Source organism: Pistacia vera, unplaced genomic scaffold, assembly GCF_008641045.1.
Source record: "Pistacia vera cultivar Batoury unplaced genomic scaffold, PisVer_v2 Contig679, whole genome shotgun sequence".
Classification (NCBI taxonomy): domain Eukaryota; kingdom Viridiplantae; phylum Streptophyta; class Magnoliopsida; order Sapindales; family Anacardiaceae; genus Pistacia; species Pistacia vera.
Genome location: NW_022196533.1, coordinates 409,976 through 424,607, shown reverse-complemented (window position 1 = coordinate 424,607; position 14,632 = coordinate 409,976). Strand labels below are relative to the sequence as shown.

Below are 14,632 nucleotides of genomic sequence, written 5' to 3'. Positions count from 1 at the left end.
GGGATAAGCAGTCGGGCTACCCAGCCCAAACCCTGGGAACCGATGCCGAAACCAGAATCGACCAGTTACTGAAATTTAGGAATTGGAACCAAAACTGACACCCAAAACTGACACTTTGGATACTTGTCGATTCCGCTTCTATCGTACTGCTACTATTTTGTGCATATTATTAGTTTTATTATGAAAATTAAAATGCTAAGAAAAAAAATGAATGACATTATCAACCGGGAAAATCTAGCACAGAGAAGTGAGATTGAAATAAAAATAGAGTAATTAACTAACATATTTGTAAGCCATTTTATTCAGAATATAAGAAAGCTGGCATTATTTGGCAAATATTAACACACAGAACAGAAGGAATCAACATTCCAATTAAAAATGATCTTGAGCACAATCAGCTGGGTAAAACTGGATTGATCCATGGTCGAAATCAGTGGCGTGATGAATAATACGCATGTTTTGCATATGAAATAATCCAAGAACAGTCTGCGGCCCATCATTTCCAAGCAACGCAACACAGAAAAACCCTCCGCTGTAGTTAATATTCATAAATTTGGCATCGACCACGTAGTCTACTGATTTACGGAAATGGTAAGTTATCCACGCATAATCCGTAAAATTTTCTTTGTTCTTGTAACAAAGTTCATAATTTGTAGGATTATCAGGGCCAAGTAACGGCGAAAGATGCTGAAGCTGATAATAGTTCCTCAGTTTCGTGATCACCTTGTCATAAACATTTATACCAGTTTTTGTAGCGTTTTTGGTGAGCATCGTTATTGGACTGGTCGAGTCTAAGATGAAACCCTCACCAGGTGCAGGGTCAAAGGTTCCAAATACAAAGAAACAATGAGAATCTGCAACACTTATATCTCGTAAGTCTAGGTAATATTCATTCGCATCCAACACTTTGGCGTAGCTCACCTCCATTGGAATTTTTTTTGGAGGAAGAACAACATCATCTCCGAAGTCGAAAGGAAGAGCATGGACATCAAAGGGGAAATTTTCATCCCAAGGAATGACGCAATAAGCGAATTTGCCTTGAATGCGGTCTTTCAATTGGCTGTTGAGAGAGAGTGGAGATAAGTTTAATCCCATGACCCCGGAGATAATATTTTGAGGGTCAATAAACATGCTGAGATTTGTGGTGTAATTCGAGCAGCCGAAGAATAAGTTAAATTTTGTACTGCTGTATCCTGAAGTGTCGTCGTAAAAGTGGAAGTAATCCCTGGATGATGAGCCGATTGTAGAGCCGAGAAGGCTATTGTTGTAGGTCAAATTGTAGGTGCAATATCCACCAAGACATGTGAAATAGTCATTTTCATTACCGTAACTACAATGGTGGTCTCTACAGGGAACCCTGGAATAAGTCATGGAAGCTTTCGGATCAAAAATGGGAGCTTCTTGATCGAAACAGTGTACACAAGGCTCACATTGTGTCCAAATTAGATCAGCAGTAGTGTCAAGTACTAAATAAATAAGTTGACCAGGTATTCCCAGTTTCATCTCCGCGATATAGTAAAAAGCCTGACGTCTCAGAGCGACTATATACTTTTCATCATCGAACATAGATGAACTTGGAGAAGTATGCAATCTCATCCTGCGTAGCTCAGCTTTAGCTTTGGTGAAATCAATCAATCTTTCCATTTTTTCCAATTGTGTGAGGTTTCCAGGATACAAAGGGGATTTAGGAGAGTCCCTGGGGATGAGCTTAAGCCTGAATCCTGAAGAGTGCTTCGAACTACTGCCACCAAAACTCAGCTTGGAAAATATAATTAATACCAGATAAAGGAATACAGATCTTACAGGGAATTTCTGAATTCCTGCCATTTTTGTTAAAGTGCGAGGAATTGAGTATAATGGTTCAAATCTCTTACTCATTTATAATAAATTTCGGTTTCCTAAGTGGAACAAATTGGTAAGAACCAATTGGATTTTTAACAGATTTGTTTTCATTTAGTGATCTCTAATAAAGCAATTTAGATGTTTTAAAACAAACATATTGGTTTATAATTGATGTTATTAATAAGGGTATATACAACCCATGTTAACAAACCCATGTCTAAAAATGTTATATTCATTTTACACTAATTTCTTACTTTATTTTTATAGTTTTTTTAAACTAAAAACAATTTTTTTTTTCTTAAAAAGATTATTACAGTTAATTAAATTTATTGTGTGGATACGTGTTAGGAACCCAATTTGGGGATGATTGGGGAGATGTTTGAAAAGGGTATACGTTAAATATAATTAGACAATTAGAATATCTTGTAATTAGGATATCTTTTAGAATATGAATTATAATCCTTTTAGGAGTCATTTGGAGTTAAGTGAAAAACTATATAATAACCTAAATTTAGATCGTGATAAGGAATAAAGAATTTTATCAATGAATCTCTCTGTCACTTGTTCTTGGAGGTCTAGTTGTTCTTCATATAAATAAATCATTTCTCGAGCCTTATTAGTATGTTTATCTTTTCACATCAACAAAGCTCTTTCTATATATATATATAATTAAGATAGGTATTTTTTTTTTTTATTTGAAGCAATTTAATGTGCATCAACAAAATTAATGATTTTTTTTTCATTTAATGTATAATTAAGATTATTGTTGGTTCACCCAAAAACCTTAAGTTTGTAAGTGCAATTCATGAATTTATGACATAAATAATACATCACTAGAGCAAAAAAAAATTGAGAAATACTACTTCAAATACATGGTTTAATTAATACTACTCATCTTATTAATGTTATAATAAAATGATAAAAATAAAATAAATTTGAGAAATACTACTTTGACATACATGCATGGAATATGGTAACTCATTTTTAAAGATATATTTCTAATCTATATCTCTATTTTAATTAATTGTGTCCAACATATATATACACCAGTGACCCATCACTAATTTATAGTATAAGGGAAACTTTAAACTTATTATTTCATGTTGTAGCTATGGAAAATGCTTTATTAATACGAGACCTAAAACTTAAAAATTGGAATTGTTTTCTATTTTGTTTAGAAATAATATAATCATCTTTCAATTTAGGCATTTTCTTATGGTTCTTTAATTTTGTTAATTTTTTCTCCCAATTTGTAAAGTTTCAAAATTACACATTGATAACATTAAGATCTTTCTCTTTCTTGGTGATTAGTCGAGGGGTGCGTAAGTTAGTTTAAAAAAAAATCAAGATGTCTCTTCGCCACATACTAACTTACATTTTAATATGTAAAACTTCTATAATACTTTACTTTGATTTTGTGATAAGAATTTCAAGTTTGAGTCATTTAATTTGTTAAAATCTTTTATTAATATTATTATGAGTCTAAATGGAATTACAATCAATTATCATTTTACTTTCTTTATTAAATTCTTAGTAATCATATTAATTATTTGTTCATATTGATGATATAGAAATGAAGAAAAAAATCGTTTCATAAACNTCACCACATACTAACTTACATTTTAATATGTAAAACTTCTATAATACTTTACTTTGATTTTGTGATAAGAATTTCAAGTTTGAGTCATTTAATTTGTTAAAATCTTTTATTAATATTATTATGAGTCTAAATGGAATTACAATCAATTATCATTTTACTTTCTTTATTAAATTCTTAGTAATCATATTAATTATTTGTTCATATTGATCATATATAAATGAAGAGAAAATCATTTCATAAACAATTTTATGCTTTCTTTTGTTCATATTGTTGGAGTTGGCAACCACTTCAATAATAAGGAGTGAGGCAAATGCATACGGGGTCTCGTTGTGACAACTAGGGGCAATGGCCCCGAGCCCATAAACGATTTGGGTTTATAACATGAAAAGCCGTTGTAGAATTTTCTCTAATGAATTGAACTCCTAATAGGGTTTGATTTATGAATAAGAATCCTAGTAGTACCATGTTTTTCTTAGTAAACCTGGTATATAGAGACATTATTCATTATATGAGTGTATGAGAGTATGAGAGTAATTCATTAGCAAATACATTTATTGTAACAATGGTTTAGGGTTTATATTTTCAATAATATTGATTTTGTTCACGCATGTTCATTCTTTTTACTGTTGGTTATTTGTGTATGATTGTTTGTTTTCTTTGATACCGAATACTCTCTAGTTATTTCATGTATCATATTAGATTTATAATATAGAAAAGAGTAACATTAGTAAGCTAGAGAGCAAAGAACATAGACTCAAATTTAGAATAAAATAGTTCTAATTAAGCCATTTTATTTATTCTATATTATGGCAATACAAATATTAAAAGACATTATACTCTAAAAATGATCGTGACTACAATTAACAGGGTAAAAATGGATGGATTTGCTATAGCCTTCATGAACAATTCGCATGTCCTGCATGTGAAAGGCTCCAAGAACAGACGCCCCATCTCTTCCGATCAACGCAATGCAGAAGAAATTCCCTTGCGCGTAATGAACATTCATGAATTTGGCATCCACAAAGTAGTCCGCTCCCCGGAAATGGTACGTCATCGTTGCCCAATTGGTGAATCCTGGACGATTAAAATAGCAAAGTTCATACTTTTCAGGCCTCGATTTTTTCGGAACTCGCACAAGATTATCACCGTCGTAGTGCCCCATCAGTGCCAACATCACCAACTCGTAAACATTGAGGTTGTTCCAAGTTCTTGTGCTGATCACACTCACTGGAGTTGACGAGTCCAGGATCATCCCACTGCCTCGTTTCGCATCGAAAGTGCCCGCCGGCAGCCCCAGACTGAGACCTGCAATGCTGATGTCCACAAGATCTAGGTAGAAGAGATCATCACCCTTTACTATAGTGTAGTAAGTTGAGGAAACTTCACTGCTTGGAGGTAAAACAACTTGGTCTCCGAATCTGAGGGTGTGAGCGTGGATAAAGAATGGAAAATTTTCTTCAAAAGGGACAACACAGTAAGAGAATTTGCCCTGGATTTTGTCATACAATTGCTTGTATAATGAGAGTGGAGATAAGTTTAATCCCAGGATCCCGGAAAGTTTATTTCCCTCTTCAAGAAATATATGGTCCAAATTCCTGACGTAAGTAGAGCAGCCGAAGACGATTGCAAGATCAATTCTGTTGTAACCCGCAGTGTCATTGATAAAATTGCATGAATCCGTGGAGAGGATGCCCATTGATGGGCCCTCGAAACCGTAGTAATATGTGTATGAGCAATTGCCACTAACGCAATGGAAGAACTTGGGGTCTTGACCCTTTCGCAGGGGACAAAGGGGGTCGTTACAGTGAAGCCTGGAGTAACTGGTGGAGCTATTTGGTTCAAAATAGGGCGTTTGTTGAGGATAGCACCCCGAACCTTGATCGCAAGGCTCACATTGTGTCCAAACTAGTCCGGCAGAAGTGTCGACGACCAGATAGACTCTCTGGAATGGCGTTCCTATTTTCATCTCGGCAACATAGTAGTAAGCCTGACGTTCTAGAGGCTCTACGAATTTTCCATCATCCCAGGATGATGATTTCTTATGAGAAGAACGCAAGGTCAATACTTGGTGTCTAGCCATGGAGATATCAGAGAGTTTTTCCATTCTTTCCAAGTGTGTCAGATTGTGACGATAAATAGGGGACTCTTGGGAGTCCGCCGGGATAACCCTGAGGCTGAATCCTAACGATTCTGAAGCCACCAAATTTGAAAATATAATTACGAGAAAAAGAAATACAGCCCCAGGGAATTTCTGAGCAATTCCTGCCATTTTATTAGAGAAAATGAATTGAGTCCCGTTGAAGAATGGGAGCGGGTGGATATTAATTTATAATGGTTCCAGGAAACATAAATAGCTTTCAACTGATTCCATTTCATTTACTGATGGCCATTCAAGTGATTTAACAGCTGATTTTATTAACAAGATACAACCCATGTTAACAAATCTGTCTAAAGATGCTATAAGATGTTTTAAAATTTTTACTTTAAATTATATTATTTGATATTTTTATCGAAAACTAATAAAAACTAAATGATGTTAGCCAAAAATATTGTTGTTTCTGGTAAATTAAAACCATCGAAATAACTAAATAGGTTTTGTATTAATTGCCTCTTATATGTGGTATATTGTTATATATTTAGTGGTGGGATGTGACATCGTAATTTTTTTTTTTTTTAATAATTCATGCTATTATTTTATCTTTTTATTTAATTTATTTAAGTATTTGCTGAATAAACCTTTTATATTCCTTTTATGCTACATCAATTCTCTCTTTTTCTTAATTAAATTAAACATTATGTTGTGCAGTAAATCCTTGAGGCATGTATTCACGTGTCATTTGTTTAAGTTAACTTTATTTATAAGTTTGTCACTGTAGTGTAATAATATACTCCATCTGTTCCGAAATAAAAGTCGTTTTAAGCAATAATACACTTTTTAATAAACTAATTTTTTAATGTAAATTTTTTTCTCTCCTACTTTATCTCTTATTCGCTCCTCCCTGAAAGTGCGGTGGGAAATACAATGAAGAAAAAGCAATGATGGGAAATTTATGTTAAATGGCATTTGAAAGAGAGAGAGAGGAGATGAGGGGAGAGGAGATGTCATAGACAAGACAACTGACACTTAATTTGAAAAAAAATTAAATCCTCAAAATGTCATTTATTAAAAAATAGGGAGAGTATAAGTATACTTTTTACCCAAATTAGTGATAGAATTTCATTCATACTCTATAAGCCGTTCTTGTGCACAGAGAAAACACAAAAACCAATATAAGAACAGTAGATATAGTCTTTGCATTGAGCGTTCGAACCACTTTAAGAATTCTTTCTGTGCCATTGTTTGATTTACCATTTATCCATCGGTTCAACATAGAAATTATGGGTTTTATACAAACTTTTACGTACTTCTCATTGGTTGTAAATCCAAATCATAGTATCAACACATTGTATATGAGTTTTTCCGACTATGAGTAGAAAACCAATTAGCCTTAACTGCAAATCACGTACCTGCTATCTACACATGAAAAACAGAATCCTAGCTAATTAAAACAGTCTCATGATAATGAAAACAGTTCTTTGTCTCAAAACACACTTTAATTTGATACAGCATAACGAAGAACTTCCAGTCTTAAGTTGAAAAACATGAAAAATATAATCCTAGCTAATTAGTTTTGTCACCATGCATGTAAAGCCTAAGTACGAGCAGGATGAGTAAAAGTCACGCTTATACACATTTTGTCTTTATGTTTTAACACCAGAAAATTCTTTAGTTTTGTTATGTCTAAAAAGTCACGTTGGTGTCAGTTCAATAAGTGCCTCAAAGATAAATTGTATTTCCTGACAAACCCATATCGCCTCAAAGATATCTTATATCAACTCTATTTCATTTTAAGAGAAGAACGGATGAGAGTCTTCTATGTGTCAAGGTAACTTACAAAACACTCATTACATTAACCTCAAAGGTGTATAAATTGACACTTCTCTTCACCAAAAGGGAGGTTGGACATATGAGAGTTAGACATAGATTTGAGCTTCATTATTTTTCTCTGTAAACAAAATATTTCTCCATCTTTGTATGTCTTACGGGCAATATCATAGAAATAGCCAAAGATCAATAAAATAATAGTGGATGTAGGATTTGTTTTAAGTATCCGAACCACTGTAAAAACCTCTCTTGTCAGCCTATTATTTATGTTTTCTGCAACATATATAATCTCAGCTCCATATTCAAATCTCATGGATCCATCACGTATAATTTCTAAGACTCTTTTAGTACTTTACACGTGCGAGTCGTTGATATCCAAAATCAAGCGTCAACAAGTTTTATGGTTAAGAAATTGGAGGCTGGTTACTGAAAGATTAAACGACCGACTTGATTTAACAAAGTAACTATGATCATTGATATATACCCTTTTTTAGTTATTTTAAACCATTTTTTGTTATAAGAGTTGTGATTTTCAAGAACTTGAATATGATATTAATTTTTGTGTTCTAGTGAAGCATTTGGATTCAAAACTTTTTTTTTTTTTTTTTAAATTATGGAGAGTATCCGGACTAGCTTGTGCACACCCCAATTAATAATTTGGGGCCTTAGAACTACCGGTCAGGTAAGAGCCCGAATGATCATTCTTATTAGGACTTGGAGGGACTCGAATTCAAGAGCTCATAAAACTCTTTTACCATCAGACCACCCAATGGTGGAATCAACATTGATGATAAATGGTTAGCTCTTAATTCGGAGATTTCAATCAATTTCTCAAATCTTTTAGTTGGGTGAGCTTTCAAAGATATGAAGCAAATGCAATTGGGAAAATTAAAAGATAAAGATATATATAAGTTTAACACTATATATAATCCTGTGAATTCTGAAGTGAATTGATTTATGGAGAGCCTTGTGAAATGAGCAAACAAATAGGACAAGTACATGGCAGTGTTTTTTATTGAAAATTTGAAACATGGCTATTGTGTGTGACTTTCCCATTAAGCTTGGGGAGTTGCGAGGTAGTAGCTTGACCCATAATTAGTCCGACTTTACTGGTTGTCCGACTGGACATAAGCTCGTCGAAATATGGCTTGACCCAACACAAGCTAGTCGCAAACAATCCGAATGATCATTCAACAAATTCCCACATAACTTCAGATCTCAAATATTTTGGGAATGATCAAATTGGTAGCAATCCTTACGTAATCACAGCGCCTAATCACAAGAATATCAGAGTTACATTTCAATTTAATTGTAATCCCTTTAATTTCGCTCTTTCCTTTTGTACAAACTTTGTACATAAACCCCCTCAAATGATGAAAAAGGGGTTAGAAAATTTTCATAGAACTTATATTGTAAGCTCACATAGCAAATACAAAGCACAGTGGACGTAGGCTTAATCGGACCACTTTAAAAATCTATGTGTCATCTTCTTCTTTACATTCTTTATTTGTACATTGTTGATTATTCGTAATTACGAACACACCGGTTTCGATCCCACCAAGGTTGCTCGAATCACTTTAGTTGGTGCAGATTTCTGTATCAACAATGACATTTTACAAATAGGGTTACTGTCTCACAACCAACCCCTAAGATTTTCTTAATATACGATAAACCCCTGATGTATAACTAATAGTTCACAACTGGTTGTAGAATCTCCCACCTACTTTTCTTGGCGAGGGCCAGCATCAAAGCATACAACGACACATGGCTTATGTGTTGGTGAAATTGAACTCCAAGAAGCCTGGCCCGACAAGTTTCTGGTCTAGTGTCGAAGTTTGAGATTGCTAATGTGAATTTGCATATGCCTCAACGCAGTTTTGGTGTCGAGGTTTTGGGAGCTTTCCTATAATGACCCCTATGACTAGGATTGTCAACCAAGTTGAGCTGCTCACGAGCAGCTTAGACTCGGTTCGATTGATACTCGAACTCAACTCGTTTTATAGTGAGCCGAGTTCATTCACGAACGGCTCGCTATATGCAACGAGCTGAGATCAATTAAGGGGTGACTCGATTTGTTAGGCTCGCAAGCCGAGTTCAGCTCGAGTACCATATTTCTTTTTTGGTTAAGTAACCATCACATTTTCACATCATCCTCTTTTATTACCTTTTCTCATTATCATCGTTTTCTTTATCTAATTTCTCAAACTTTGATTATCTTCTTTCAAATTCGTTTTCCCTCCCTTTTTATCCTTTGGCTTGGGTTTTCTTTGTGTCCGTGCGTCTCCTTGACACATTTTCAAGTTTGATTGAATCTTCTTCCTTTGTTTGGGTGTTTCTCTCTAGAAGTATGAAACTTTGGTCACCGGAATAGTGGCTGCTGGCGTTCTTTCAGGCTGGTGGAGTTGTTCTTCGGGTCTTGCTACTTGGTTGAATTTGTTTTTGAATTTCCCTCCACTTATCTTCTTAGATTTCCCTTTGTTCTCATAGGCCAACTTGGTTTTTGTTTTATCCTTTAAAGCTTTGGACCGTTAATAAGGTGTTCCATATGTGAATTTCCCTCCTAACCTTATCACCTCAAATCACCTTTCCACGTGGCTTGTTCCTAGTAACTCATTGGATTTCCTTATCCAGTCTTTTTGAACTCAGCTACAATAATTGAGACCGAGTCGAGCCGGCTCGAGCTCGAGTTCGAACGGAAGCTCATTACTTCGGCTTTAACATGGGAGATAAGAATTATTCTTTTGATTCGTTCATGTCAAGTGAGATTACTGGAATATAAAGGGGATTCCGGGGAGTCTATTGGGATGAGGCGACGGCTGAATCCTGTAGAAATATAACTGGAACCGCCAAAATAGAGTTTGGAAAATATAAGTACTTGACAAATGGATACAGGAATCGCTGGAAAGCACTTAATTCCTGCCATTTTGTAAGAGCTAGACCGAAATTGAACTCCAGTGGAAAATTTATGTAGCACGGTTATTATGTAGGGTTTCAAGAACCTTATCTCTAACCTGTTTAAAATATGGACAAGGGATATTACATAATTTTAGTTGTTTGATTTAATTTGCTTAGATGCATTGATTACAGTACTGGAATATGGAGGAGACAGTGATGTTGAAAGGCAGTTCACTGTCTCTTAGTAAGTGGATGAGAATGTAGCAACATATATTATCATATTCCTGGCTCCAATCTGTCCATGCCTCGTCTTAATTACCACAACAACATATGATTGCAACATGCAACAAACCCTCTTTATGGCAAACCTGCTACTTACCAAGCATTCAGGATCTGCCACATTGCACTCTTTATGTCCATCAACAAATGATCCAGGACCAAAAATTCAACATAAAAAATGTTACTTCTTCATCTTTCTTTCTGCACATTTCAGTGAGTATCAGTAAAGTTTTACAGGAAGAATGAAGAACAGGTTTGCAAGTCCTGGACATGAGAAGACTTCCATGGGAAGGAAGAGTGTCGACAGAGAAAATACTGCTCGTTTTTCAGTACCTGGTGGGAAGCCTAACCGGTGTATTATATTTCCAGCCAATGTGAGTATGGTTGCTGAAGCTCTGGAAAGAAGAAACAAAAAATGGTAAGAGCTCTGTATATAGTTTTGTAGGAATGTTAACAAGTTCCTTTTGTGAGAATGAGCACTAATGGTTAATTTTCTGCAGGATTGTTCGAATGAAAACTGCAAGTGATTTGATAATACAAGTTGGGGATTCCAGCTTTTACTTGCATAAGGTATGCTGATCAATTACATTACTTTGCAGTGTTGATGACAATGATTAATGATTTCATACATTTTGGTTGGGTGTTCAGCTTGCTATGGTGTCGAAAAGCGAATACTTAAACAGACTTGTGTTCCAGAGAAGAAGCAATGGAGCGAAAGGAAACAGCTGCAAGATTCATATAGAAAATCTTCCAGGTGGAAGTGAGACTTTTGAATTAGTAGTGAAATTTTGTTATGGATGGAAGGTTGATGTAACAGCAGTCAATGTAGCTGCATTATATTGTGCTGCACATTTCTTGGAAATGAGTGATGATCTTGACCAAGGAAATCTCATTTCCAAAACAGAGGCTTTCTTAAGTTTTGTGATATTTTCATCTTGGAAAGACATATTTCAGATACTGAAAGGCTGTGAATCTTTGCCATCATGGGCGAAAGATTTGCAGATCTTGAAACGGTGCTCTGAAGCCATTGCTTGGAAGGTTTGCATAAACCCGAAAGCTTTTGCATTTGATGATGATGATATACAGGGCTTGGAATGTCTCGTAAATAGTATAAACGACATGAAACAAGAAGGCCTAGTTGAGAATTGGTGGTTTGAAGATGTTTCGTCCCTTCGGATAGATCATTTCATTGAAGTAATTGAATCAATTAAAAGAAAGGGAATGAGATCAGAGCTTGTAGGATTATGTCTGGCTAAATGGACAGCGAAATGGCTTTCGCAGATCACTATTGGACTTCATGGTATGACCCCCAAGAGCCTGACTCACAGGCTGCGCAGAGTTATGACTAAAAGTTTGATTAGAGTACTACCTGAGGAGGAAAATTCAGTTTCCTGCAAATTTCTTCTTCACCTTCTAAATTTAGGATTGATGATGAAAATTAATGGTGAATTATTGGATAAGCTTAAAAGAAGAATAGCTTCCATGTTGGAGTAATGTTGTCTGCCAGATATCTTGGTTAAAAATTATAGAGAAAATGAAACTATATATGATGTAATTATGTTTCTTTTGTTTTAAGAAATCCCGCTCCAAGAATATTAGTTGTTGGAAGATTAATGGATGGCTATCTTACTCTAATTGCTAGGGACAACAATCTTACAGCTAAAAATTTCCAGTTACTTGCAGAAGCAGTGCCAAAAAGTGCTAGACATTGCGACGATAACCTCTACCAAGCCATTGACATATATCTGAAGGTATGCAAGTTATTTGTAGTCTGTTCTTGTACTTCTAGATCTTTAACAAATGTCAGGAATAGGTGAATAACTTACATAGTTAACTTTCATGTTATCTGTAATTCTCGACCAATTTCGGCACATCCTAACCTGACAGAAGAAGAAAGGTCAAGTGTATGCAAAGCTATAGAATATCATAAACTATCACAAGAAGCGTGTCAACACATGATGAAAAATGACCGGTTGCCATTGAAATTGAGAACGCAACTTATCCTTCTTGAACAAGTGAACATGACAAGGTCAATGACAGCTGCAGGATCAAATTACCAGCGAACAAAGACTCCGGCCATTATTTGAGTAAGTAAAGGGTTACAGAAAGGATGTTCTTTAACATCCCAGAAGGAGAAATGATGAAAAAAGAGGTTGACTATGAAAATGAAACTCAATCAATTGCACAGGTGAAAGCTGCAGCTTCAGAATCAAGCAAAGAGATGTCGTTGGTCAGAAGATAAACAATTTTTTGTTTACCATCAGAACTATAGCCATTTATGTCAATCATATCATGTTGAATTCCTGTTAAAGCAGTTTGCTATTAGAAAGAAAATCCAAGTGATAATCCTCGATTTTATTGCGAAAAAACATTTAGTTTTAGTCCATCGCTGCAGTTACAGTTAAAGTTATAACCGATCCAGTTATCAGAATGGAGATCAAATAAAGATGACAATCCTCAATCTGATTCTACTTAGCATAATTTTTGAAGCTCTGGAATCAGGAAACTGACATTAACACAATCTATGCAACTGGCCTAACCTATAACACCTCAATAAATTTTAAGAGGGATGAGCACTGAAGTAACAAAGTGTCAGAAACATCTGGTTTTATCAATCTTTAAAGATTTCCCTAATTCTCTTGACAGGTTAGATCCAAGAAAAAATTACCAAAATTTCATTTTCATTTAGGTAACAGCTATGAGCTAACCATAACTTTGTTGTCATGTATATAATAATAAATATCATTGTTGGATTAGTGCAAACTATACATGTACTTATGGTAATCACAGAACAGTTAATTTGCATAGAAGGCAAAACATTAAAAAAGGAAATTTCCAGTAAAGGAAATGGTGAGGAGATTTCACATATTAAACCAGGTTTTGCATAAGTACATATCATAAACTTATTCTCTTTACATAATGCAAAAACCATTGAGAAATGAAGATATGATCGAAAAAGGAACCGGGTTATATCACAGTGTGAGAGAAGCTACCAAATTATGGCTATTCAGGTTGAAGCTTATAACAGATATATTCGTTGGGATAGCCTAAGATTTCACCTTCACAGGAATTGAAGATCACATTTTAAGAAAACTTGTGAAGCTAGCCGCAAGGTTTTGGACGCATGGATTCCTATTGAAATACACATCATTGTACTGTTATTCAGGAAACTTACAGAGTAAAATTGGCGAAGAAAAAGTCCTTTTGGTTTGAGCCATTGCCTGGTGTGAAACAGAAAAAGAAAAATAATTTTTCTTTCTAGGCCAGGAATGAATATTATATCTTTGGAGCCATTCAAGCGCATTGTTAAGAGAGGAATCTTAGTGTGATAAGAGATTGGATTGTGCTGGTCTGGTAACAGAACTATCATCAAATTTGATTTCTCAGTTGTGTATTCACCAGGTTGGAACGCACAACATTAGCATTTGAGAGGTAAGTTGATTTATCGCAAACATGGCTTATGAGTTATGATTGCAACAAAAGCCATCTTTGTTGACTAGGCTACCGTGACGCACCTGGGTTGCTTGTTTTTTTATAGGAGGAAGATGTTGAAATTTTTGTGCATCACATAGTTGGTATGGTTGATTCATTTTTGAGGAGGTAATATTCAGTGTTGCTTGCATCTTAAATTTATGGAAATTGATTTGAAATTTCTATCAATTGAATCAAGCAAAACAAGAAGACTTTAAGGCTCTAGTCTCTGATGCGGCAAGAACAGATCGATTTGTGAACGAAATGGAACTTTTTCTTGCTTCTGGGTTGAACATTGAAGCCCATGATGCAGTCTACATGCAACGGTTGGGTTGGAACAGTCCCAGAGCAACTATCGAGCCCACGGAAAGGGAATCCAGTGGGCAAGCCCCTGTAATAGTCCCATACTTGTATGTCTTTGATGAGGATTCGGATGGAACTGATTGAATGTTTTCTCGCTATTGCTGAAGTTTGCATTGACTTCATTTTATGAGTTGGTACTTTGTTGCCAGTTCTTGATATTTGAAGTCAGAAGAGGATCCCTGCCTTGAATCAATTGAGCCAAGGTCCCATGGTTATCTGAGTTTTCCATTCAATAGCTTGTTATATAAAAATAAATA

General features: G+C 35.1%; 2 protein-coding genes and 1 pseudogene across 2 annotated transcripts; 1 reads left to right on the top strand and 2 right to left on the bottom strand.

Moving 5' to 3' along the window:
* Nucleotides 1-372: 372 nt before the first annotated feature.
* On the bottom strand, nucleotides 373-1,827 carry LOC116113446 (aspartic proteinase CDR1-like). Its single transcript, XM_031399602.1, has one exon. The coding sequence runs from the start codon at nucleotides 1,825-1,827 to the stop codon at nucleotides 373-375; it is 1,455 nt and encodes a 484-aa protein (XP_031255462.1).
* Nucleotides 1,828-4,280: 2,453 nt separating this feature from the next.
* On the bottom strand, nucleotides 4,281-5,711 carry LOC116113445 (aspartic proteinase CDR1-like). The gene has a single exon (XM_031399601.1). The coding sequence runs from the start codon at nucleotides 5,709-5,711 to the stop codon at nucleotides 4,281-4,283; it is 1,431 nt and encodes a 476-aa protein (XP_031255461.1).
* Nucleotides 5,712-10,684: 4,973 nt separating this feature from the next.
* LOC116113444 lies at nucleotides 10,685-14,459 on the top strand (annotated as a pseudogene).
* Nucleotides 14,460-14,632: the final 173 nt, after the last annotated feature.

What these genes read in the sequence shown, in the direction of transcription:
- LOC116113445 (XM_031399601.1), bottom strand. Translation starts at nt 5,711, where the DNA reads ATGGCAGGAATTGCTCAGAAATTCCCTGGGGCTGTATTTCTTTTTCTC.
- LOC116113446 (XM_031399602.1), bottom strand. Translation starts at nt 1,827, where the DNA reads ATGGCAGGAATTCAGAAATTCCCTGTAAGATCTGTATTCCTTTATCTG.